We start from the raw sequence: 26,086 nt of genomic DNA, 5'->3' as shown, positions 1-26,086 counted from the left end.
TAAGCTAGGATTTGGCGGGCAGCCCTGCTAAATGATAATCTACAACTCTGCAACAACAATCTGTCTTCTGCCTCTGAGCAAACGCCCCAGGGAGACTGCAATAGTAGACGTGTGAGTAGGTGTGCACAAATGCATTTCTCCTGTGAATAAGAAGGCAAAGTAAAAAGCTAGAGAAATAATTAATCTGCATCTCAAACCAGGAAAAGCAAACAACAACAAAGACAACCGGAAACCCCAAAGCCTCTCGACAATAGTGAGACCAAAATACTACCAACAGTCTAAAGCCAGGAGGACACTGGGTAGAGACAGCTCTAAGAAGTAAAGAATTCGACATTTCATGGACTGCAGCATCAGGGCAGTAATATTTTATTCACAGTACACAGATGCCACCAAAACCTACACAGAGAAGATCTGGAAGAGGCTTCTAAAGCTGTGCGTGCTGTGACCAAATATAAACCATAAATGAGGCTGACCACAAATAGAACAACATCAGAGAATTACTTTAGAACACCCAGATCTTTAATGAACCAGTTTCAAAGACCACAGGAAACGACTGTGGAAGAAAGTCTACAGGGCAGAATTAAAGATCTCGTTGTGAAAGAAGATGAGCCCCCAACTTTTGTGTATTTGTAGCTGTCTATGGCATCCTAAAATATGAAGAGGAAGTAACAATGTGAGCGCCTTTTCTCTAGAAGATAAATTGCCTATCACTGAACGTGTATGCCAGTGGCAAAGGCTCAAATAATTAATTTTACTGTGCAAAGTAAGATAAATGGGTCACTCTATCTAAAAAGAGATGAACTCTGGGTAAAGAGGATTTATATCCTTGATGCCATTCCTTTTTCTGTCCAGAATTGTTCCCAGCTTGGGGAGCTTATTGAAATGTAATCCAGCAGCAATCCTCTGACCCTTTCTTAATAGATGTTCCTGGGCCGGGGAGATAGCCCAGGAAGTAAGTGGCTGCTGTGCTAACACGGGCCCTCCACGGAGGAGCTTTGGAACCACATGAAAAGAAGAAAGCTGGGTGTGGTGGAGCATCTTTTAACCCCAGCATCTAGGAGGCAGAGACAGGTGAGTCTCTGTCGAGTTCCAGGGCTACATAGAAAAACCTTGTTGAGGATGTCTCAAAACAAACAGACAGACAAAAGAAGGAAGGAAGGAAGGAAGAAAAGGAGGGAGGGAAGGAAGGAAGGAAGGAAGGAAGGAAGGAAGGAAGGAAGGAAGGAAGGAAGGAAGGAAGAAAAGGTCAGGCAAAGTGGTTCGCATGTAGAATCCCAGGGATGACAGACAGGAAGACCTCTGGAGCTTGCTGGCGAGCCACACTAGCTTACTGAGTAGCCCCAGGTCAATGACCCTTTCTTGACACTGCTGAAAATCACACAGGAGTGCACACACAAATTATGTGATTGCTACTAAACTCTAATCGATACTACAAGTGTGCCTTCTTTGCCCCAGTCTGAAGGCCAGATGCATTAATCTGCAGAAAACCTGTCATGGTCATCTTGGACACTGTGGCTGTACTTGAACGGTCTTGATAACAACCTCTGAAACTCTGTTGGGTATATACCCTAAAGGGCCAAAGGTTCCCACATTGCAATTTATGTTAGAATGTAGTTTAATTTGTATTTCTAGCACTAATGTGGTTACTTTTTTTTTTTTTTTTTTTTTTGGTTTTTCGAGACAGGGTTTCTCTGTAGCTTTGGAGGCTGTCCTGGAACTCACTTTGTAGACCAGGCTGGCCTCAAACTCACAGAGATCTGCCTGCCTCTGCCTCCCGAGTGCTGGGATTAAAGGCGTGCGCCACCAACGCCCGGCAATGTGGTTACTTCTTAAATTGCTTTTTGTTTCACTTTTCTGTCAAAAACATTTGTATTTCATAACTGTAAGAAATGGCAAGAGTGACTACCACAGTAGAGAGAAAAGGTTGAACTTGTTCTGGTAAAATGTCTGGGCACCTAGGCGGAAGTGAGGCAGGGAATCAAGACTGTAAGAGTACCCACCGATTGTTTGTGTTAATCTCCAGGGGCCAAAGCTGCTTCACAATGAGAATCATTAAAAGACAACCACAACAAAGGTGTCAATAAACCTCATGCTTGAATTCATACACATTTAAAAACACTAATTTCTATTAGGAGGGGCAGTATGAGCAATACTATTAAAAGGAATTTTGGAGAAAAATATCACAAGCCTCTAAAAAGCATTGTCTTTAAAAAAAAGTTATGTAGATTCCCTACTGTAGTACTCTGAGTTAGCTTTCTGACTCATTTGGCTGTAGAGTGTCAACCAATGGGCACACAGGAACACTGAAGCAAGCTTTCACTGGTTAGCGCTGGCCTCTGTTCATAGTCTTAGGGTTGTTTCACAGATCTGAAGTAACCAGGTTGCAAAGGACATATTGTACATCCCTCTCATTTCTTTCTTCTTTTGGGGGATGGTGGTGCTAAGGGCACTGAGGGATAGAGAATGGGAACAGAGTCTGACCACACAGTCCAGGCTGACCACAACTGGTGATCCTCCTGAGTGTTATGATTAGAGGAATGTGCCACCATACTGGGCAGATATTTTATCTTCTTACAGTCTGTGAAAACATCACTTCTATGGAGTGTTTAATGAACATTAAAGAAAAGCAGATCCAATAAAAGTCACTCATCTGCTTTGGATAATTACCATCTCTGGTTACGTAACCGTTTTCTTAGGTGCATACCTAATGAAAAGTTGAACACCTGGCAAACAGTTTCAAAAACAGTTCTCTTTTAATTCACATGAGTTGTCAAGAGCAGCTTCTGAGCAGAAGAATCTGAAGGAGTGAAAAGACAAGCAAGCCACTGGTCCTTAGAACTCAACCTACCTAAAGAGAGGTAGGTTTCCTAATGGCAAGGCTTCTTTAGTAGTTAAGACTACAGCATGCACCATCATCTATCGCTTGACGATCGATGACCAGTGTTGTTTTATTTTTAAATTACATTTATTTGTTGTGTTCCTGTATGTGTGTGCCTTGGTGCATGTGAACAACTTCTGGGCGTCAGTTCTCTCCTACCACGTGGGGCCTGGCCTTTCCCCCTGAGCCATCTCCGCAGTCCCATAAACACCAATGCTCTAACAGTGGACACTGCTGACCACTGAGAAAAGGAGAGGAGTCAAAGAGATGAGATCGCAGATGTTACAGCACAGAAACCCTCTTGTTGACACCACTTACAAGGAGAAAAAAGCTTAACATTTGGAAATCAAAGATGCTAGTCAGTCTACAAGGTGGCAATTAAACGTCTGTCACATGGATACTGTCAGCGCTGAACATGTGCTGGGGTCCTTTAACACACTTCCTAGGCGATGTTTAGTTTTGTTTTTGTCTTTGCAAAGGAGCTCTAAACAAAAAGCCGAGGGTTTCAGAAACATGGGCCACTTACTCAAATTATCGTCATAAAAAGCCCTGTTCAAAGAACTGGGCTCCACTGAAAACACTGGGAAAGAAAATGAAGGTCATGCGGGCTCGCATTTTACCTTAGAGAAGTATCCAACCAGATGACAGCCTTTTTCATCATTTTTTGTAAGGACGTAAAAAAGGAATGGCTCGACATCATAATACAATGTTTTGTGGTCCAGGAAGAGCTTGGCTAACAAGCAAAGGTTTTGGCAATAAATTTTGCTCATATTCCCATCAACCTAGCAAAAGAAAAACAGACAACATTATTTAACATAAAAATACCACCAGAATATAAACTTTTTTCTTCTGTATATCATTTAAAAAAGGATAAACTATAAGATTGAAAAATACTCCATCAAACAAAGAAAGTGTTAAACGGAAAAGAGCTGTTACTTGGAAAATCAGAATTCCACGTTTCTTCTTGTTAAGGTAAATTCAAGATAGCTGAGGTCTCCTTAAGCTTGTTCAAAAAATAGCAATGCTAGCAAAAAAATTCATTTCTACTTGCAATTTATTGAGTTAAAAGTTGTCAGCCATGCCCTTTTATTTTTAAAGTGGAATCAAATAAATCTGAATTAAGAAACAAATAAAAATTTTATCATGTAAGCTAAACTTCTGTTATTTTCAAATAAAAATAAAATAAATAAACCACATTATTCTGATCCTTCAAAAGTGTGGATTAACAGCAGAGGCCTCCATTTTGGTTTTATCCCAACTATCATTTTAAATATAACTGGAGAAGATAAAATCTCTGTGTTGGGAATACTTACAGAGAGAGTGAGATGAATTTCAACCTACAGTAAGTACCATGATTACAGTCTACTTCTCTTCAAAATAAAAGACTCAAGCTGTGACACTGACGACTCCCAACAGGAGCTATACACAGATGCCAATTTCTTTGATCAAATGTAGTGACTTGCTGAAACAGAGAGCCAACTAGACCCCACATTCTTCTTAGGGGAGATGGGTCTTTCCTATGCCGAGCTCCTTAACAACGAACTTGACCATTCTTGAGTCTCCTGTGGACCATACAGGTTCTCATACTGCACAAATTATTTTTAGATTTCATATAACTATTTCCCTTGGATAGAATCTCAGTCCCACACATAGCAACATAATCAAATATAGGCAACGGGCACTGAGGATACAATTCTCTCTTTAATTAAAGGAAGTTTTGATGTATTTGGGAGTATGGTCCTTTTGGAAACGGTGCTGTATTATATATAAAAAAGATGGAGATGTATATCTGTGTATCAAAAACAGAAACAAAAATGCTGATGAAACAAACTCTGATCAACTGTGAAAATAAATAAAAGAAACAGATGCAGAAAGGACTCACAAAATCCCCAGTAATCCTTGGCTATAATTATTTGGTTTTAAGTCACAGAAAATATCTAAAAGTTTTTTTTTCTGTAAGTGATATATTTAATCAAGATGCTAAAATAGGGCTTTAGGACCTAAGCCACACCCTTAGTGTATAAAAAAACTACAAACCCACGTCCATCTCTGTGCTGTGCAAACACAGGCCTGACAAGATGGATTATCTTGTCCCGGAAGACTTCCTGATGTATTAGCACTTACTCAGGCTGACTTACTCAATAATTACTTAAGGCAAACAATGCATTTTGCCGATGGGGAAAAAATGAACAGTCATTTCCATTTTCTTTTGGTTAGAAGAAAGACACCCAACACATCAGGAAAGGAAGGAAGAAAACAGTTGACACGCGTTACTGGGGCTGGCTCGAGCGGCACCCTAACATTAACATTGCTAAGAATGATAACCTCTGCTTGGCTCTCCCTCAAATCAGGGACACTCATTAAGAGCAATTGGCCTTCTGCTCAGGGATACATGGCTATAACTGGAGGCATTTTGGCTGTCACAAATGGATGGGGTGGGCACCACTGGCAACTCGGGGGCAGATGGCAGGATGTTGCTAAACACCTTACAATGTAAACTACAGTCCCTATAAAATGTGTCATTCAGCTCCAGTGTGAGTGATACTCAGGCTGAGGAGCCTGCTTGGCCTTTCATGAGAACTAATAGGGTAACCTCACAAACAATCCCCTCTGCCCTTCAAACTCGGTAGAAAGAGCAGGAAGGGCTTCAAAAAATTATGTACAAAAGCCAGAGTTTCCTGACCAGTCTTGAGGAAAAAAGCGAAAACAAAAACTGTGACCTAAACAGATCTGTGAGGGTTCTTAATTCACATGAGATTACCCATGGCTGAGAAACACTGGAGGCCAGAGGGAAAAGCAACTGTGGACCAGAATGGTACACTGGAGCATTCAGAGGATGGGACCCCTAAAGTACACTGGTTTTCAGAAAAAGAGGACATCATGTCAGCTGTAGAAGGAAGGCTTGATCTGAGACCCTGAAATGGAAAACGTACACCAGGATGGGCAACAAAGAAAAGCAACACGAGTGAGTGCCCAGAGTTCAGAGCATCCTGTGAAGAGACAGTCCCAAGCAAAGAACTTCCTGCCCTCAACATATGGCTGACTGAGCTAAACTAGATCCCCAACACAGACAACAGAAGCCTGGCTAAACAATGAAAATAAAGCAGAGACTTTCAGCTAAGTCAATTCTGAAAACAGTGTCTTCAAGAACCCTACAATGACAGACATGTGACCACAAGGGATTCCTGTGAAGAACAGCAGAGTTCCATCGGGGTGGCCATCCATCCAGATTGGGAAGAAGGCCCACATCTGGCGGGATCTCACCAAAAGGATTTATCTACCCTGGCGAGCACTGGATGGAAACACAGGTGTCTGTGTACTAAGCATGTATGTGCAGCTGCTCAATTCCCTGGAAGAGTGAGTACCTGCCAGACATTGGCTGGAGCTGCTAAACAAAGCTATTTTCTCCTGCCAAAGAATGTGGAATTTCAAAGAGCCAAGGATATCATAAATTCACTGGTGAATATATTTGTTGTAGACAGGGATTGAGAAAACACAAAAAAGTCAATGTGATGAAGCAGGAATTCTTCATCAGTCTAAATGGTGGCTTAACGTGAGTTAGTATTCCAAAACTTGGAGCTATTTTAAAAAACAGTGAATTTCAATGCCAAGACTGAATACACTGCACTATCTACACACAAACCATCCAAGTACACAGTCAATAATTAGGAATATCAGGGTTCAAAGAGATGAGTTTTTGTTTAGACAAGCTTACCTCAAATACTGAAAGGTCTTTCCTTCGGTAAATTTCATTCGCTGGAGGGTGAAACCATCCACACTTTTTTGAGTGTCTTAGCAAAATATTTTTACTCTTCATATATTTAAGACAGAATTCACACAGGTAAAGCTTTGGTAATCTGTTAAAGTTAAAAAAAAATCAAAGACTATCAGAATGATTATACCATTATTCAGTTTTCTCTAAGGCATAAAAGGCTATAAAATCTTTGAAACCATTTCCAAGAAGGCTGAAGAGCTGAGTGTAGCACGCACACTGTTGACCCAGCAGTGGGAAGTCAGAGGCAGGAGGGATCTCTAGGAGCTTGAGGCCAGCCTGGTCTACATATCTAGTTCTAGGCCAGCCTGAGCTACATAGTGGGACGCTGTCTCTAAAGAGAAACGTACTCTGATTTTACTTTGTGATCAATCATCTATTTACTTAGACCAGTCCTATGGAAAAAAGGGTTTTCAGACCTGGAGACACCACCCTTAAAAAAAAAAATCAGTAATTCAAAATGCTGTTTATCAGATTTAATGTCATGTTTCCAATAGTATTAATGCACAGTATTATATCTATAACAATCTTTTATATATGAGTGAACTTACTATTTTTAAAAGCATCTGGATACCCACGATGCAGAAGTCCTAAAATGTGGCTTCTATGTTTGCTTCTGGATGAGAGAGCTGAAGTTTACCGTGTGTGTGTGTGTGTGTGTGTGTGTGTGTGTGTGTGTGTGTGTGTGAGAGAGAGAGAGAGAGAGTGTGAGTGTGCGCGCGCACAGATGTATACACATATGTATGTGTAATGTATTACAATTTATCATACATGATCTAAAGCATGTATCCACATATGTATGTGTAATGTATTACAATTTATCATACATGATCTAAAGTATGTATCCACATATGTATGTGTAATGTACTACAATTTATCATACATGATCTAAAGTATGTATCCACATATGTATGTGTAATGTACTACAATTTATCATACATGATCTAAAGCATGTACACACATATGTATGTGTAATGTATTACAATTTATCATATATGATCTAAAGTATGTACCCACATATGTATGTGTAATGTACTACAATTTATCATACATGATCTAAAGTATGTATCCACATATGTATGTGTAATGTACTACAATTTATCATACATGATCTAAAGCATGTACACACATATGTATGTGTAATGTACTACAATTTATCAGGGCTGACAGTCAAAACACCCCATTTGTTTTCTACCAATTCCACTGCTGTTTTAATTTTTAAATTAGAAAGCATTGTGGGTTTTTTCTTTTCATTTGCAGTCAACCTGGTTATCTGCACTCAATAACGCAGGAATTACAAGCCATGCATTCCTTTTTTAATTTTTATTTATTTTTTTTGTTTTTCAAGACAGGGTTTCTCTGTATTGCTTTGGAGGTTGTCCTGGACTAGGTCTGTAGACCAGGCTGGCCTCGAACTCACAGAGATCCGCCTGTCTCTGCCTCCTGAGTGCTGGGATTAAAGGCATGGGCCACCAATGCCGGTGCATTCTTTTTTTTAAAAAAAGGATTTATTTATTTACTATATATACAGTGTTCTGCCTGATGTATGTCTGCACACCAGAAGAAGGCACCAGATCTCATTACAGATGGCTGTGTGCCTCCATATGGTTGCTGGGAATTGAACTCAGGACCTCTGGAAGAGCAGCCCGTGCTCTTAACCTCTGAGCCATCTCTCCAACCCAAACCATGCATTCTTTAACCTTCTGAAACTAATGGTACTGGTTAAACAGAAACAACAAAGGGATAATATGCTCACTCACATATTAGATATTCACTTCCATGACCTGGTATTAAATCTTTTCAGACAAAAACAAATGAAGACAGCCTCTAAGTCAGGTCACTTACAGTTGTATGCACATATTATGCAGATATGCAGATTGTGTACACACATATTTGCGTGTGTATATGGTGTCAATATCTGTACATGAGGCAGACAAAGTCCCCACTCTGGTTCCCTGTTGACTTTGTCATCACTTCATTAAATCTCAGTCGAGCTGGTCTTCCATTAAGAATTACAATTTTCTTTTTTTTATTAATTTTTTTGTTTTTGTTTAGACCTTTAAATGACTGTTGTTTTACTTTTAAATGACTATTGTTTTATCTGATTTGGTTTCATAAAAAAACTGCATTTGGCCAGGCATTGGTGGCGCACGCCTTTAATCCCAGCACTCGGGAGGCAGAGGCAGGCGGATCTCTGTGAGTTCCAGGACAGCCTGGTCTACAGAGTGAGTTCCAGGACAGCCTCCAAAACAATACAGAGAAACCATGTCTCGAAAAACCAAAAAAAAAAAAAAAAAAAAAAAAAAAACCAGCATTTGTCCTACTAACCAAACAAAAAGAGCATGGCCTAGAAATTCAAAGAGAAATTTATAATACTTGTGGTTTCTAAAGGTAAAAGAATATATATGAATAATATAAAAACAAGCCAGCAAAAGTAAGTACATGGCAAACACTTTTAACTGACTACCAAAATTAATGCTTGTTATATTTATCCGTCCTTTTTTGGAGACAAGTGCTCACTGCCATCAACTCAATATGCAACGCCAAAGATGACCTTCAACTTCTCATCTTTCTGCCTCTACCTCCCAGGTGCTGGAGTTACAGGGGTGCACAGCATGACCTGTTTTATGTGGAACCTGGTAAGCACTCTACCCACTGAGTGACATCCTCAGATCTCAGGCTTACTCTTAGAATCATCTCCCTGCTTTAGAATTCATGGTCTCCCTTCAGTTTCACACAGCTTCTGGGCTCGGTCCGTACCTTGCATATTCCTGTGGGTAAGGCGAGGAGTACCAGGTTTGGATTTCGTACTTTCCAAACTCTATTACTGAAGGGTACCGACCACAGTCTTCTACTCCACTTTCACACTCTATTTTCTGATAAACGACAACAATAACAAATCATGGTAAAATACAAAGAAGAGAGCATATCTCACTTAAATTGTTTTCTCTATTTTTTTCAGGCTATCCAATCATATCATTGATCTTAATTTTTCATTCTCGTGTTGTTAAAACAGGAAATATTAAGTATTTTCATACATAATTCATAGGTATACAAAATAACACCCTAACAAATATGCCAAACGTGGGTGATAAATGTGATGCAAGTACATCCCAAAGTTTATACAACTGGGTATAACAACAGATTGCAAAGCATTTGAACTGACATTAGAAGAAGGTGCAGTTACTAATACAGATACTTGCAGTTCCCTGCTCCTATAGGAAGCTATGTTTAAGTACCTGTGAGTTCTCATCTGTGCCGTGTGAAGTGGTGTGGTCCTGTAACTCCCCCTCCTCCCATGAAGTAAAGCTACACAAGCCTGCACAATCACTGTACTAGCCTCAGTGCGTAGGAGAGTACCTGATGTACAAAAAGAAATATTTCTTCAATAAAAACCCCTAGCTCTGGGGCTGGTGAGATGGCTTAGCAGAGAAGGAATCTGCTGCCAAGTTGATAAGCTGAATCTCACTTCTAGAAGCCACATGAAGGAGGAAAGAGATTTAATTCCTGCAAACTGTCCTCTGACCACCACACTTGCACCATGGCACTGGTACGTGTCTCCCCCAACTCATGTTGTAAAGAAAGGGCTTTAGAGTTAGAATGGTCTTTCTGAGAGTGACTATCGTACCCACCCCACACACAGATAACAAAGAGGGAAATCTGGCATTTGTTTCAGATGATGAACAAACTGGTTCCTCAAACCAAACCCACAACTAGTCTTCAGCCTGACAGGATACTCCAAAAAACAAGCTAGAAGCCCACTGTGGACAACACGGTCTCCTTAAAGGGAAGAGACAGGAAAAAAAAAAAAAAAAAAAGGGAAGAGACAGGGCAGGGACTCAACAATAATGGCCACACACCACTGTCTGCTGACAGTAAAACATTGTAATCACTTGTAGAAATGTCTCCATGTCTGCTGGCAGTAACTGGAGTGGAGCTCACATGTTAAGTGGAACCATTTAGAGAAATTACTAGACAGTAAAAATAAAGATGACTTCAATTGATTATAAAACACAACACTTTGCTCATCAATGCCAAAAAGTTAAAAACTGACACATTTTCATATGGTTGGCCATCTGTATCAGAAGAAGTATCGGTGAATTTGAAAGTGATGTGCTTTTTGGTTACAATTTGAAATTAGTTTACAACTATGGGAAGAAAATTATCAGAAATTATTATGAATTTTTAAAAATTCTTATGCTTTATTTTGTGATTGAGTGCATGTGTGTGTATATATGCTATGTTTCTGTGTAGGTAAGAGGACAACTTTTGGGACCTGGCTCTCTATCCTCCCACCATGGGTTTGGAGACTGAATTTGGGTTGCCAGGCTTGCAGGGTCAAGTGCTTTTGCCCACTGAGTCATCTTACTGGCTACCACTACAACTACTATTATTACTATTATTTTTGAGACTTGGTCATCTGTGTAAATCTAGTTGTTCTGGAACTTGCTTTGTAAACCAGGCTGGCCTAGAACTCACAGAGCTCTGTCTGTTTCTGCTTCCCAAATGCTGGGATTAAAGGCATGTACCTCCATGTCCAGCTAATTATTATTCTATCTGTATAACTAGTACTGCTCTGGTCTGCTTTGTGAGACCAGTTGAGTCTTTTTCCTATTTTGGAAAGAACAGGTAATTCTAGCTACTGCCACAGTTAAAAAGATGGGCATTGACATAAAGAGTCATGAAGGATACTGAGGGGATACTCTGTAGCCTCAAAGTAACGACTGGAAGCTGGAAGGCACTGGCTACTGCTCTGGGGTCTAAAAGTAACGACTGGAAGCTGGAAGGCACTGGCTACTGCTCTGGGGTCTAAAAGTAACGACTGGAAGCTGTTAGACACTGGCTACTACTCTGAGGTCTAGGCCTTACCTCCCAAGACAGCTCCTGGGCCTGCTTAAAAATGTCCAGGTCCTCTTCAGTCACCACCTCCTTGTCTCCAATCACAGTTACATCTGTACTTTCTTGTTTGATGCTTATTTTAATTTCAGTATCTGTCATTTAAAACCAGCAGAAAGTGTATTCACTGATTTGAAGCAAGGGTGACCAGCATATATTATCAAAATGGTACCAATCTGGCACAGTGGGCAGTCAGAGGGATCTTTTTCCATTGAGCAGTATAATCTTGTACATCCAATCTTGGCTTACAGATCCAACAGTAATTCTCCCCTACTACAACTAAACGTTCAGTTTCACATAAGTCACTGTCATCTTTTTCTAACACATACAAGGGAAAGTCAGAACGATACAAAGCAAAACATATTTTTCAACCAAAATTAAAAGTTATGTCTAGTTATAGCATTCCCATACAATCTACCAATTTTTCCAAACAACATATTTTGGTTTTTTTGTTGTATAAGGGCAACAAATGTAATGGGCCAATTGGTTCAATGAAATTTTGAAATCAGTCTCCTCCCTAAGGTGGACGGTTACACACACAAACGCACTCAAACCCAATGCACACTTCACAGAATCACAGATCAGGCTCTGTGGAGACGGAAGCAGGATGGACTTCGTCATGAGAAAGCAATGGAGCAGAGAGAGAGGCGGGGCTGAGACGCCTGCTGGAAGCTCGGCCAGCACACGCAAAGGTGGCACTGGTTCAGGCAGCACGGGAGCATGGAGCACAACAGTGACTATTCATGCGGACTACAAAGCCAGAAGCGACGCTATGAAGGCGTCTGGGGGAGGAGTGCCTAGTGCCACTACGAATGGAAATGTATAATAGTAGGCCGGAGAGTATTAGTTGGAAGAACAACATTTTGGAGGTTTAGTCTCACTGCATGTGTGTGAGTGAAGAGAACAGAGAGACAGCTACGTCAGGGCGGAAGTTGCTTTCTTGGTTCTCTCGGGTTGGGGGAAGGGCGGGGCGCAGGTTTGGCTGGAGCCTTCACCTTTTGCTTACCATCATCCTGATCAGGGTTAATCCTTCCGTCTGCCAAGCTCCCCTTCCCTGGTGACGGGGTCCCCATCTGAGGGGTCACTTTATATTTTAATCTGCCTAGCATCCTGTGCTTTTTAAGAAAAGTTGTTCGCTTGAAGTGAGCAATGGCTTTGAAAATATGTCCTCCCGTCATCCCCCAGCTAGAGGAGGGGCGAGAAAGAAGCCTGCTCCTAACGCCTCTTTTTCCAAAGAATCGGGCTTTAGCTTTGGCCGTGGAAGAGAATTCAGTTTTACGACGCATGCGTTTGGGTGCTGCATAACTTGGGTGTCCCTTTTTTCGGGACTGTCCCTGAGTGGTGTAGATATGAGAAAGTCCATCAAAGAGAGCCTTCAGCTGGCTGCTGCTAGTCAGACTGCTAACGGAGGACTCACTGGACTGGCTGGGAGAAATGGAGGTGCTGGACTTTTGTGACCTGGGACTCTGACCAGAGCTGGGGGCTGGGGGTGGGAGTGAAGAAGGCGGAGGCTTTAACTGTTGTGTGGTACCTGTAGCCAACACACGAGAAGTGCATGACTGTTTCTGAGAGACCTTTCTCCTTGGACGATAGTGCTTTGAAAAGTCTATTATTTCACCTCGTGATCTGCGACCATCAGGTGATGGTGTAAAAAACTTAGTAAGGCCATCAATGAGCCCTTTGGTTTTCTTGTTAACTTTAAGTGTAGAGGCAGAAATGGAGGAGGTGGTTTTGGTGGTGGCACCAGGCCGAGTGGGGTCTGTAACAGCCACTCTGCTGCTTGAGTCCTTCCCAGACGCAGCATGACCAGATGGAGGTGTGCTACAGACTTTAGTCTTTTGACCCCTACCAGGTGACCCCCTTCCTGTGAATGCATTCACGGATCCTTCATCACTGGTTACAGACCTAGGCAGAAATTTAGAGAAGAGTATCAGCATTAAGTAACAGAATTGTAAAAGCATCTAATAACAAATCTATAGAAACTAGATGCATAGTCAATGTACTTGAACTTAAGAAGATTAACTGCAACCTTAGGAATGCTGTTTTGTTTTGTCTGTGCCACCACCTCTGTGTTTCTTGGCTGGAAAAGATAACAGAACCTACTTCGTGTGATGATTCCCCCAGGGCTCATTCAACAGGTATGGGGAGAATCCGTGTGGACCCAAGCATAGTACAAGGAAGAAAAATTTTGTAGATACTAAAAACACCCAATGCTTTCATTATAACTAGACAAAAAACAAGTCATCCCCACTGTTGTTGCAATTATGATTCCCTGGAATGTCCTCTGAGAAGTATTAGAGGAAGTAGGTCAGATGTGTGGTCCAGAGTAAAAGAATATCCTTGTTTCTAATTATAAGCAAATTTTCACTTAGTCTGGAAACTCACAGAAGTACAATTTGGGTGTGTCTATAAATTTGCACTAAAAAATAAAAATAAAGGAATCCTCTTCTGCCAGTTCATGCTTAGGATGATAAAACAGCCAATAATACTCTCCTAGGAGAGAAGACAATTACAGCATAAAATATTGCTGGAAAAAAGGACAATCGCAAAAAGAAAAAAGAAAGAAGAAAAGAAAACTGAAGGAGAAGCCGCGGCAGGTCGGACATGACAGGGTCTGGTGGAGAGGCAGCACATTTACCATGGTCACTATCAGACACTTGGCGTCAAGACCTCTGCCTCCTACTTTATGTTTCACTTCCTGGGATGGTGGCTTCTGGCCATATTGCTGTAGGAGGTCACTCCACAAATATAGTTTGCTACATGAAGCACCTCAGGCCAAGACTTGGGAAGCTACCCATGGTGCAGGAGAAATTTATACAACAGGAACATTTGCATATGATTATGACAATGCTGAGACTCAAAGTTATCAATTTAGCTGAAAGCTAATGGAGAAATGGAAGCCTGAAAATGGTATGATAACAAATTACCAAAGTACTTTAAATAATTACAAATAGAACACATTTTTGTGCCTATCTTGTACACAAAGATTTAATGAACCAATTTCTGTAAGGTTCATCGGAGGTGGCTTAATTGCCAGGATCTTTGCCCGGTACCATTATTTCAGCCAAATCAGATGAACATGGGAGATCTCTGGTATCACTAAGGACACAGTGAGGGCACCAACAAACAACATATCCAAATGCTTGCACTGGAATGCTGCATCTGGACAGGACCTAGAACACACCGCCTGGAAAGGACAACATGCTTAGGAAGCACGTAAAAGAAGTCTCCCTGCACTATCTTAAAAGTTCTGAGCTCAAAGGACAATTTTGGACAAACAAAAAGTTAGGATTTGTGCCAGGTACAATTTTCAGCTGTGTCCTTTGTTTAGAAAGTTTATACCCTAATTTGGATTTTATAATTGGACCCTGAGGATACAGTCCCATTTCAAGAACAATGTCTATATAGGGCAAATGAAAAAAAAACATAATTTCTACTTTAAAATAATACTAAAATGAAAGATTTTATTCATAAATATTTTATATTTGTTTCTAGAAATTAACAACCAAAAATCCATTAAAAAATGTTTACCCTATCAGCTAAAGGGCTTTCATTAAATTGTTTCTTTTGGTGGATACAGTATAGAAGCCCTTCTGAGAGTACACAGTTCAGTGAGCTACTTCGGGTGGAGTAGGGAAAAAAAACATCAAGTAAGGTTCAGGCAGGGTACCCTTCCTTTCCTTAAGCTCTACATAGACCTGACTGTCCTGGAACTCTCCATAGACCAGGCTGGCCTTAAGCTCACAGAGATCTGCCTGTCTATGCCTCCTGAGTGCTGGGATTAAAGGCGTGCGACACCAAGCTCAGCCCTGTATATGTTTCTTAACACTATAGGTAGTCAAATCTGTACTCTCTGTTAAAACACATTCATTTCCCTTTTTTCAGCTAGGCTTTAGTGGCAATTACACACAGAAGGAAACTGGGAATGGGGTTATCATAGCAGACCCGTGGTTTACTGCAGAACATTTTAACTGTGATTCTGCACACATCTGCACCTTCCAAATGTACCTGTCTAACTCTTTAGGGGCAAACTGTCATTTATAGGTTTCTCAGAAGCTACTATTTTGGAAGAGAAATATTAAAAAGTGGTAATATTACATTGACATCAGAAGGGATTGTTATTTATCTATTACTCTGTTTTAAAAAGCCCCTGTGAAAATGTTTGCAAAGTTAAGCTGTTTTACTGCTCAACCAACAGGAGGAGGAGGAGGAAGTTTGCTGTTCTTACAACACTTCCATTTTGCTGCTTGGAATATGCCACTCGGTGTCATAGCTACTGCCAAGAGAAGACCCCAAAATACCAACTGCAATTAAAAATGTTATTTTGGGGGGAGAATCCCACGCAAAAGGAAAATATTCCTCATTGAGTTTAGAAAAATGGTACTAGAAAAATCTAACAAAATCCGAGGGGATTACAATTACCTACATTTTTTAAAGCACAACATATAAGATTTCTTTTAATAAGATCTCAACCTACAACAATCGTTGCTTTAATTTATTTTTCGGTCGTCCAATGGGTTTTGCATATCGTCGTTTTATTTGTGCAGCTTTCTCATGGAGTAGTTTTCTTCCCTTTTTCTTTGGTCTGCAGACTTGGCAAATCCACATCCCTGAATTAATATATATATGAAAAGAAATTTTAATGTTTTACTTAAGGAGAAGGTATTAAATATAAACTGTAGCTGTAGTAAGCTGACCGGGGGTGCCTGTATGTAGAACTTTCACTAGGAAAGCGGGTCATTCTCTATTCTCTACTGAAAGCTGTTGCTAAAGGTCAAAGGCCCCAGGTCAAGGTGGTGAGAGCGGAGGCTGGCCCTAGTTGTTCCCCATGGCCCATGGCACTGTGGCGTTAAGCCTCCCACCACACCGTAATCACCCCTGGAAACTGTGTGTGTGAATGTGTGCCATTCGTACACGCCCAAGAAGGCCGAAGAAGCACTGGATCCCCTGGGCTAGAGTTACAGGCAGTTGTGAGCTGCCTGGTTCTCTGGAAAAGTAGTAAGCTTCTTAACCATGGAGCCATCTCTCCAGTCCAAATCAAAAACTAGTAATCTTATATTCCTTTCTTTTCGGACGGGAAGAAAAATTTTCAAGTCAATAAGACTTTTGAACTTCTCTAGGGAAAAAAGTTTTGTCAATTGTTTTTGGAAATTTCCAAAACTGAAAATGATGATGAGTTTAAATGTTTTAAAATGAAAACTTCACAATTTTAAGTACTCTGGCATTACAATAACTGAAATTATATGTCTGGCATATGAAATCGGTCAATTAAAACAACAGAAGATATGACTATCATAGACAAGTTTAGTCTATCCCATCATTTCCCCGATTCAGATCAGCGGGGAAATGAGGAGGATTTATTTAATAAACTTCATGGAAGGAGAAGAACTACTTTCCTAGTCTTGAGAAGAATGTTTCACCCCTTTCTCTTTCCCTCTTCATTAAATAAGCAACCCAGGCTGGCCTCAAACTCTAGATCCTCCTGCCTCTGTTTCCCAAGTGCTGGGATAACACACCTCAAGCAGTTGCAAAAAGTTGGTAAATTAATTATAAAATGTTAAAAAAAAATCCAATGCACACATAGCTCCCTAGGGGAAATTATAATTTCCATGAGGGGAGGGGAAGGATAATCATAAAAACCTAGGCAAAGAATACTAGGTGAAAAAACAAAATATCAGGAATCTAAATCTGATTCATATTTATATAAAACCAAAGCTGTAAGCATTTGAACCTCAACAGAAAAAGGTGATTAAAGTATAAAACAGGTACTTCACATGTGATGATAGAGTCAATAATCAAATTCAAAAGTTCAGTGTCTACTTAATGAAAAGGGAAAAACTATCATGATTTTTCCTCACTATCAAAATGATTTAAAATATTAAAAAGACTAGTTTTATCAAATCTAAGATGAAAATTACTTTAAAGATGCTAGAATGTGAAAAAGATTGTCTATGCTTCAGTGAATCTACTGGTTTTGAGTGGAGTATAACTCCTCACATATTGGTGGTCAGGGTAAAAACTGACAGCCTTTCCGTTAGTTAGTGGCCTCTAATTAGACAACTCCTCTCTATGAATTTATCTTCAGGAATGAGGGAAACACTTGCAACATTTGAAGTATCTACCGTAGAGAATTGGTTAATTAAATCAATTATGGTTCATTTATACATGAGGTTGCGAAATCAAGTACCTTCAGGAAGCACCTCCACAGCAGATGACTAAAGCGAATTAGAACACGTGACAAGAGGTGGCAAATCAAAGCATGCATGCCCCACGGAGACAACTCAAGATCCAAAGCTTGGAAAGACTCTGCCAACAAAGCTTGCGTATGGCCCACACGCGGGTTTGGAACTCTGCTCTACACCATGGTGCTCAACATGACTTTTAAAATCATGTCAGGAGAGCAAGCCGTGCTATGAGAATGCTTAGGGTCAATTCCTGAGAGGGGGAGTCTCAAAAGTTACATTCACATGTGCAGAACACTCCTTTGTAAAAGGAGTGCAGACGCAGGGGAAGTACTGGCCATGTTTTTCTTTGTTTCTCCTATGTTTGTATTTTCTATACCTTCAACAGTGTCACTGTATATATAGCATAATAAAAAGGCAAGGTCATTTTTAAATGCTTAACACATTGCAAATGTGAGGAAGGTAGGGAAGGCTGAGCATGGCTGACTTAACAAATAAACGGAGAAGAAAACTCCATATTACACCAGACACAAAAGAGAATTCAGATGTTCATGCTTTTAAACATCAGCCAACAGCTGAAATCTGGTGATGGCTTCCTGTTGAAGAACTCTGAAGTCATCATGAATTTTAGGAATATAAAACTCATTTCCTTTACTGGATTATACAGTAGACAGTCTTACAATCGCTTACTAACTAGGGAGCTGCTTGCTGGAGGGCATGAGTCTTTTTCCTGCCTAGGTCTGAATTAGAGCGGGCTACATGCACCCCAAACCAAGCGATTTTTATAAAATTCTTCACAACCTGCAAGAACATGGGGATGGGGGGGGGGAGAGACTCCCAGACAGTGCTGGGAATTGAATTAGGACCTCATACATGCTAGGCAAGTGCTCTACCACTGAGTTACTTCCCAGCCCTACATTTTTAGTATGGTTTAAAAGTTCACCTTTTGGCATTCTGGAAAGTGGTGGGTCACAGCACTCCATATGGAATCCTCTATCACAGGAGTCACAAAAAAGCATGTTATCCTGTAACACAACATATTAGAGACTAATTGAGACTGAGACCAACTGCAGAACTCCAACACCCTCAAGTTACCAGGTCACCAGTCAAACATACTAAAGACCTTCCCAGGTGTGGAGTGCCATTACCAGGATTTAAACCCTTGGCGCTCGGGCAGAGGAAAGCCTGAGCACCAGCACTGCTCCCTGGCTGCTGGGACGGGAAGCATACTCACTCACTGCATTTCTTCCGGGGCGGGAAGCATACTCACTGCATTTCTGCCCTGGACCCGACATGCGCTGCACGTCTTGCACTCGATGCATTGCCACCTCAAGGCCTTCACATTTGCGGTTAATTCAGGACAAAATTTCAAACAGGATGGGTGTCCTGCAATAAGAAGCAATTGCTCTATGTCAACAGTGTTAGGGTTTCTGTTGTTGCTGTAGTTTTTTAAAAAAATTATTTAAAAAATTATTTTTATTTTAAAAAATTCCCTTTATTCAATGGATGGTCACTGGTGCTAACCAGTGAGCCCTAGGAACTTGAGAATATTAGGCCAGAGACGCTGAGCTTTACGAGAGACTTCCTTTCTCTCTTTTGTCTTTGTCTTCTTTCCCTGAGTGTCTGGAATGATTTCGTGAATACTTTCCCTGAGATAAATCTGAAAATGTATCCCTATTCCAACTATCAGTCCTTACAGGACTTACAGGGCAGTGTGTATGTGCTCTGTCAGAGCCCTAACCCTGCCATCTTCACCAGCCACCATGTGCCCACAGCTCTTGAGTATGCTACACTCTATAGTGGTACCAAGCTCAAACAACCTGAGTATTGAAATCGTACAAAATAAAAAAAAATTGCTAAACAAAAATGCTACTTGAGCTTAACATGGTGGTGGTGCACACCTGTGAAAACATGACTCGGGAGTCTGGCTTGTACAGAGCTGTTTGAAAAGCTACAGCTCCAAGTGGCTAATTCACCCATCAAACAGTCACAAAGAACGCCTACTACTGGAGCAGGCGTGCCAAGAGCATCCTACTGCCACCCAGTTCCGGGGACTCAGTTCCAGTTCTGAAAGTTGAACAAGCATGGAATTTGTGAATTTAAGACGACAGAGTGAGAAAAGCCACCCTCAGCAGGCTTCCCTCATTTTCCCAGAGCATCATGCCTTTCCACAACTCTGGGCGCTTTTTACCCAGCAGCGTTCTACATGGCCCGTCTGCAGAAAGCCCTAGAGGAAAGAGACCTCTGGGGTTCCATGAGTGAGAGAGGAGATTGTGAGCTGAGGCTCTGGAAAACGGTTCCACTTAAAAACTAATGGCTTTTTATCACAACCCCAGGGAGATCTCCAAACTTGATTATTATTTCTTTTTTAAAAAATCTGGTCTTTAAATAGTAAGAACATTAGTAAATCCCATGTGAGAGAACTTATAACCAAGCTGCAAAAGGAAATCTGAGGGGTAATAAAAAAGCAGATTCTGTAATTTCCAAACTGTTTTATAATTTCCTGACTTTGGCAGCTTCATTGTTCAAATATGTATTTTGGGTTCCTGCCAAAAAGGTTCTCCTCCCTAAAGCTTAACAGGTGCTTTCGTAAAATTCCACTCACCAGGAGATTTGGCCTTTTGAAGTAAAAACATTCAATATCAATCATCAATTCCATTAATAAAAGTTCACAATTCCCTATTCTAAAAACAAAACAAAACCCAAAACATCTGTATTTAAGATGTCGAGAAAAGTCAAATGTTGCCGAATGATCACAACCTCAGTCTGGAGAGACACCCAGGCAGGTACATTTAACCTGTGACATGGTCTTCCCTAAGGGCTCCTCAGTCAGATGAATGGGAGAAGAGGGTTTAAATATATAAAAATGACACGATCACCTCTCCCTGCTTGGGACCAGCTAACAAACACAGCTCACTCGTTTACCCTGAAGAGTGTGTCTGGGATGGAGAAGCAGGAGGCTCCACTGACCAGCTCACCCCTCCTCATGCTGAGGGGATAAAAACTCAACTTTTAAACAACAGCAATTTAAATTCCACCCTTAAAATGGATCCTATCAGCTTAAAAATATGCCGTTTACTCCTTCCCCCCTTTTATTACTTCCTGTAAGTCATACATCACTGGCACATGTGACTTCAATTTCATGCACTGAATTTTTCTCTACGTTAGAATCTCCTTTTGTGCTTTGTAGCTTAGTCTTCAGTAACTAAGGCAATTCACAGAATATTACAGCTTACTATTTATTCTTATAGATATCCTACAATAGAGACTTTAATAATTTTGCATTTGCAAAAGTAATAGATTCTGACCATTTTCAATCAAAAGCACAGAACATTTTTCCTCTTAATGCTCTCTTCCACTTTAAGCAATAGTATCTCAAACTACTACTATTTAAGCTGCCCTATCAAATTCCAAAACCTTCAGCCCATCTTTCTTTTAGGAAGTAATCTTCCCTTTATTTAGCTTAAGAGAATGGGGTATAGATCCTTCCAGCTCTACATTTCTATGGTTCTGTAAAAGATGCTGAGCAATGAAGAGACATTTCCATTTCCCTTCCTCACATTAACTTTAAACAAAAGATTGTAACTGAGTCTTGATGCACTGCTGTACAGGTTATAGCAACGAGATACCAGCAATTGATGGTACCGACAATGTAATCCCTTACTTACTACTGAGCCACTCCACAAACTCGCTCATTTCTCTAAAATCCTTGGGCTCTCTGCTGAGAGAGCCCACGAGGATTTGTCTTTCCAGCAATGCTTTACTACTGTGGTTCGTAGTGCCAGATTTTCAGAGCCATGCTAAGTCTTCATCCATTTATTCGTTGTCACACAAGCACATCGGTGTTCATAGTTTATAATAATTGTATCTAGTAAAACTGTAGGTTTAAAATTAGGAGCTACAAACCAGGAGGAAATGCTTGAGAAAACTCATGTATAATAAATATAATAATGACCCTAAAAGATGTTTATATCCCAATTTCTCATGCCATGTAGAGAAACCAACCCTCAGGTGTGGGCACAACTGAGGGACAGAGTTCGTGAAAGGAAAGGAAGAGATGTTGGGGGCATGTAACAGTCTCCACTTGTCACAGCAGGCTTTAAAGATGGAGGAAGGAAAGCCAGAAACCAAATACTGGGGTTGACCTCTGGCAACTGGCAAGGGGATGCACGTGCCAGAAAGGTGTTACCCACCAAATAAGTAACTGAAACTCCGTTCCCATCAGGCATACAGATTGCTGCTGTGATGTGATATCCTTAAGTTATCTTGACCTAACTTTCATCAAGTGTTCTATTGCAGTCTAAATGACCTGTGTAGAGTCTAAATCTGATCACAGAATTTTTCTCTGTCCACCAAAAAGTCTTGGAAAAATGCACATTCTTTCATATAGGTCACACAACCCTTCAAAACTGAACCTCTGTTAATGCTATCCCATTATCACTGAATGCTTTGTATACTGCACTAATACTCATCGGCTTTTCTCTCCCGAGCACATGGAACTCTTCTACACCTCAGTGCATTCCTCTTCTTCCAGCCTGCCCTCCTCTGACCCCACCTACGCCTATCTCCACTCCTGTTAAGGAGACCCTTCTCTTTTCTCCCAGTGACGCCTTGATTATCCATGAGCCATACTGTGTATCTGTTCTTGGCATCATCAGCAGGTAATCAGGCTTCTGATGTTCTGATGTTCAGCCTCACCTCAGGTCCAAAGCAATGGAGCCAGCTGACCATGGACCAAAACCTCCCAAACGATGATCCAAAATGAACTTTGTGACTTATTCAGGTTTTTGATGACAGTAAAGAAAATTCTAAAAGCATGCACCCAAAAAGCAAGATTTCTGCTTCTTGCCTCTCACAGTGGATGACTCACTGTTGCAGTATCTTCTGGGGGTAGGACAACCCTTCTTCCTCCTCTTTCTTTTACTCCTTTGAGGTGAGGCTCTCATTCCTCTTCTTTCTATGTATTTCTCTTGGAATTCCTTCTAGTCAAGATACTCCTTTTCAATCTAGTGATCCAATCTGTGCTGCCTAGTCAGTGTGAAACTAGATGACTAACAAACTGTTCCCTGAGGCATTTATACGTAACAACACTAAGAAACCAGCACTTTGAAAAAGTAAGTCTGGAGAGCCAAGGACTACACCTCCCCAGCTCCCCCAGCACCATTGTCTCGGGCTTGACAATGGGATAAAGAGGAACTCAGGGTGAGTGGCAGGACTCCTGCATGTGGGCGGACAGGACAGCACCCACAGCTCTCGCCCCTGTCCTGCAGAGGGCTCTCATCCTCTCCAGCTGTGCCACAGCAGCCTGCCTTCTGCCTGTTTCAATGAGCTTCCACTTAGTACGATGCTGTAATTTTGAACTGTACACTTATCTTAGATTTGCTAATTTGAAAACACACATGCACACAACTCATCTGTAAGTAAGATTTAACCACCCGGCAATCGGAGCAGCAGACACAAAATTTCATTTGGTATAATATCTAATACTTATGTGAAGCTAATTAAAGATAATTTGGCCTTAATGAGGCAAGGAGAATATAACAGTGTTAATTTCAAAGTAGGCTGATCCATGAAAGTCAAGTAAAATCACTCCCCAGCCTCAGCATTTCCTCAGACCTAAGGACTGCCTCACAGTTCCCAAATTCATGAGTGGCTAGGATAATCCCCAGATTGTGTCACCTCGCTGACCATTCTCACGGTAGCCCTGTTAGTCTTCATCTGGTCACAGTCAGCAGGAAAAGAGAAGCAGGGCCCAGGGCTGGGGACGGCACATATGGGGCATCTTTACGTACCCCCCTCACATTTTTACTACAAAAGAACTTGAGCATTTTTAAAAAGGACTTTTGGCAGGAAAAAATAGTTCTGACCATTTATAATACAATCATCTTAAAAATGGGGGAAAGTCCAATGAGCTCACTTCATGGTAGGAGCAGAAGGAAACAGTTACACTCATGTCTATGAAAGCTCAGCACAGTGCAATCGTCATCATACAAATGGTGCTTCAGAGAGAGGTGACTAAAAGCATTGAGCACATATGGGAAACACATTGAATAATCATCTTCCTTATGGCTGCATCTGGACTTCCTTTTTCTGGTTTTATACTGCTCATGGACATTTTTCCTTTTTAATAAAAATATCTCATGTTCAGAGTCCCTTTGATCCTTACAATCAGTCCCAACTCCATCCTGGAACCAACAGGTCCTTCTGAGTATGAGAAGGCAGTCATCTCTACAAGGTCAACTGGAGGACCAAGCACTAGTCCCACTGGACTGGACCGTGCCAACATGGTTACCACCAGGACAGGTCCCTGAAGAAGCATGAGGACCTTCATCTTCTGTTCTCCTCATAAATACCAAGATGTTAAAACATAGCTTAAAACCACAAGGACCCTAGCACCCCCTAAAATTAGTCACATTTTATTTTGATGCTTTAATTTTAAGAGGAAAAGGAACACAGGCTGCTTGCCTAATGGACCGGAGGAAGTACATGTCTACACAGTATTTCACAACAGGGATCTTCTCCCAGTCACTAAAGTAGTTGAATGCGAGCGGACACACTCGCAGACTCAATATGAACTACCACAGCGCAGCAGTGGTCCCTTTAGAGTCCGGAGAGGCCCCTTCGGGCACCCTGTGTGCTCCACAGAGAGACACAACGCCCTAGGGCTTAGATTCTGCTGGTGACACGGGTAGACACGATCCTGGGACAGAACCCCTCAACTCATTGCACCTTCTAGAAAACTAAGAGTACTTTTGAGGAAGGGAAGGGACCAATGCCCCAAACAGCCCCTAACTGCCCCTAGGAAGTGGGAATGGAAAGGAAGAAGCTTTAGAGAAAAAGGTATTTAAACAGCTTCAGTGCGGGGTGGGGGGGAGTCAGGCCTCCCTCTGGCAGGAAAATGAGGGGAACTTAATTTTATCAGAAAGTCTGAGATTGACCTGGGTAGAATTACACCTTGATACCTTGTAAGGAGGGACTTGAAGTTATGATAAAATCCCGGATTCCTTAGCAACTCAGCAGGGCTGAGCATGTCACCAGCGGCAAAGAGTACATGAAGAGAGCTTCTCTTTCCACACTTCAGGGCCTCCACAGTCTGTCTAGGTACCAGATACAGTGACACTAAAGACATTAAACGATGGAGGGCATCTTTAAAGTACGGCTTAACATCTACAGATAACACCAGATAGGTGAATTCCATAGAATTCATTAGGCAGTGACAAAAAGAATAATTCATTTAAATGAGCCTACTGAGGACCTATGAGTGAGGCACTTGCTCACCAACACAGCAGGGAGATCACTGGGTTGAAATGTATTAAGGGGAACACAGATAATGCTTCTGTGCCCTTGTCATTACCCATGACACCATGGCCAAGTCAGAGAATGCTAGTGAATCTGTGGAGCCCAGCAAAAAGACTGTCAGAAAACACTTTTCAGGTGAGGTTTGAAATGTCTTATTTTGAAGGCTGTCTCCACCGAGTCAGGTCCTGGAAGCTGCTGAACCACAAATGGCCTATCAAGCTAAGCCTCTGCGCAATGAGTAAGAGTCATTTCACAACATTATCACTCCTCGGTATGGAATACTTCCTCTATCTAGCCATCAAGCAGCTGTCGGAAGTGGTGACAACATGAAGTGTGGGTAATCGTAACAACTCTTCCCATAGTTCATGTGGACTACATACCTGGCTGTTTAGTTCCTTGAAGTCTAGAGGTAAGTGCCATCATTTCTAGTGACGAGTTGGAAGTAAAGGGTCTGGGCTGGGGATAGCTCTGCAGGAGAGCCTACTACAGGCTCTACAGGGCTGTGTTCGCTATCAGTTCAAGGGATTGAACCTAGGATCTCAGGCAAGTGCTTTGTCATGGAAATAAAACTTCAGCTGATAGTCATGAATTTTAAAATAAAATTTTGAGGGAAAACTGTTTCAATACCTGGGAGATCAAAAACCAGCACAGACTTTTTAAAACCTTGGACAAGGGTGCAACTCAGTAGTAGTGTTTGCTTAGCAGTTCAACTCCCAGCAGAACACCACCACCAAAAAAAAAAAAAAAAAAAGTGTGTATGGGGGAGTATGGACCTAATATTACCCTTTTATATAACCTGGATGACTTTTATGTACTAAATCAAAAAGACTATCAGGTAAAAACAAAACTTTTAAAACATACAATTTACCTTTATATCTCTGAATGAAACTGGAGGCATAATCTTTAAATCTTATGGCAGGAACACATCTCCCTCAGGGGCATCTGGGACACTTTAACTGGTTCAGTAGCTGCCCAAGGCTCTTCTCCAGCGGTCCCCCACCCCCTCCCACACCAACCCTTCATCTACCATGGTCCAGGCAACCCTATTCTTGCTTGCAT

General features: G+C 41.3%; 1 protein-coding gene across 6 annotated transcripts in view; it reads right to left on the bottom strand.

Moving 5' to 3' along the window:
* Positions 1-26,086, bottom strand: part of Kat6b (lysine acetyltransferase 6B) — a 175,643-nt gene that overhangs the window by 35,458 nt on the left and 114,099 nt on the right. For 4 of the 6 annotated variants that reach the window (XM_013123169.3, XM_013123170.3, XM_013123171.3 and 1 more), the window contains exons 4-11: positions 18,999-19,114; positions 18,672-18,753; positions 16,024-16,156; positions 12,553-13,451; positions 11,520-11,641; positions 9,411-9,526; positions 6,594-6,735; positions 3,499-3,660 (exon numbers count right to left, since the gene is read on the bottom strand). In XM_013123169.3, coding sequence (XP_012978623.1) covers positions 3,499-3,660; positions 6,594-6,735; positions 9,411-9,526; positions 11,520-11,641; positions 12,553-13,451; positions 16,024-16,156; positions 18,672-18,753; positions 18,999-19,114 — 1,772 coding nt within the window. The remainder of the gene's footprint in view (positions 1-3,498; positions 3,661-6,593; positions 6,736-9,410; positions 9,527-11,519; positions 11,642-12,552; positions 13,452-16,023; positions 16,157-18,671; positions 18,754-18,998; positions 19,115-26,086) is intronic. The other 2 variants (XM_040735984.1, XM_040735985.1) reach the window with 2 other exon arrangements.

Source organism: Mesocricetus auratus, unplaced genomic scaffold, assembly GCF_017639785.1.
Source record: "Mesocricetus auratus isolate SY011 unplaced genomic scaffold, BCM_Maur_2.0 Super-Scaffold_100053, whole genome shotgun sequence".
Taxonomy (NCBI): domain Eukaryota; kingdom Metazoa; phylum Chordata; class Mammalia; order Rodentia; family Cricetidae; genus Mesocricetus; species Mesocricetus auratus.
The sequence above is the reverse complement of the archived record's forward strand: the minus strand, read 5'-3'. Positions and strand labels throughout refer to the sequence as shown.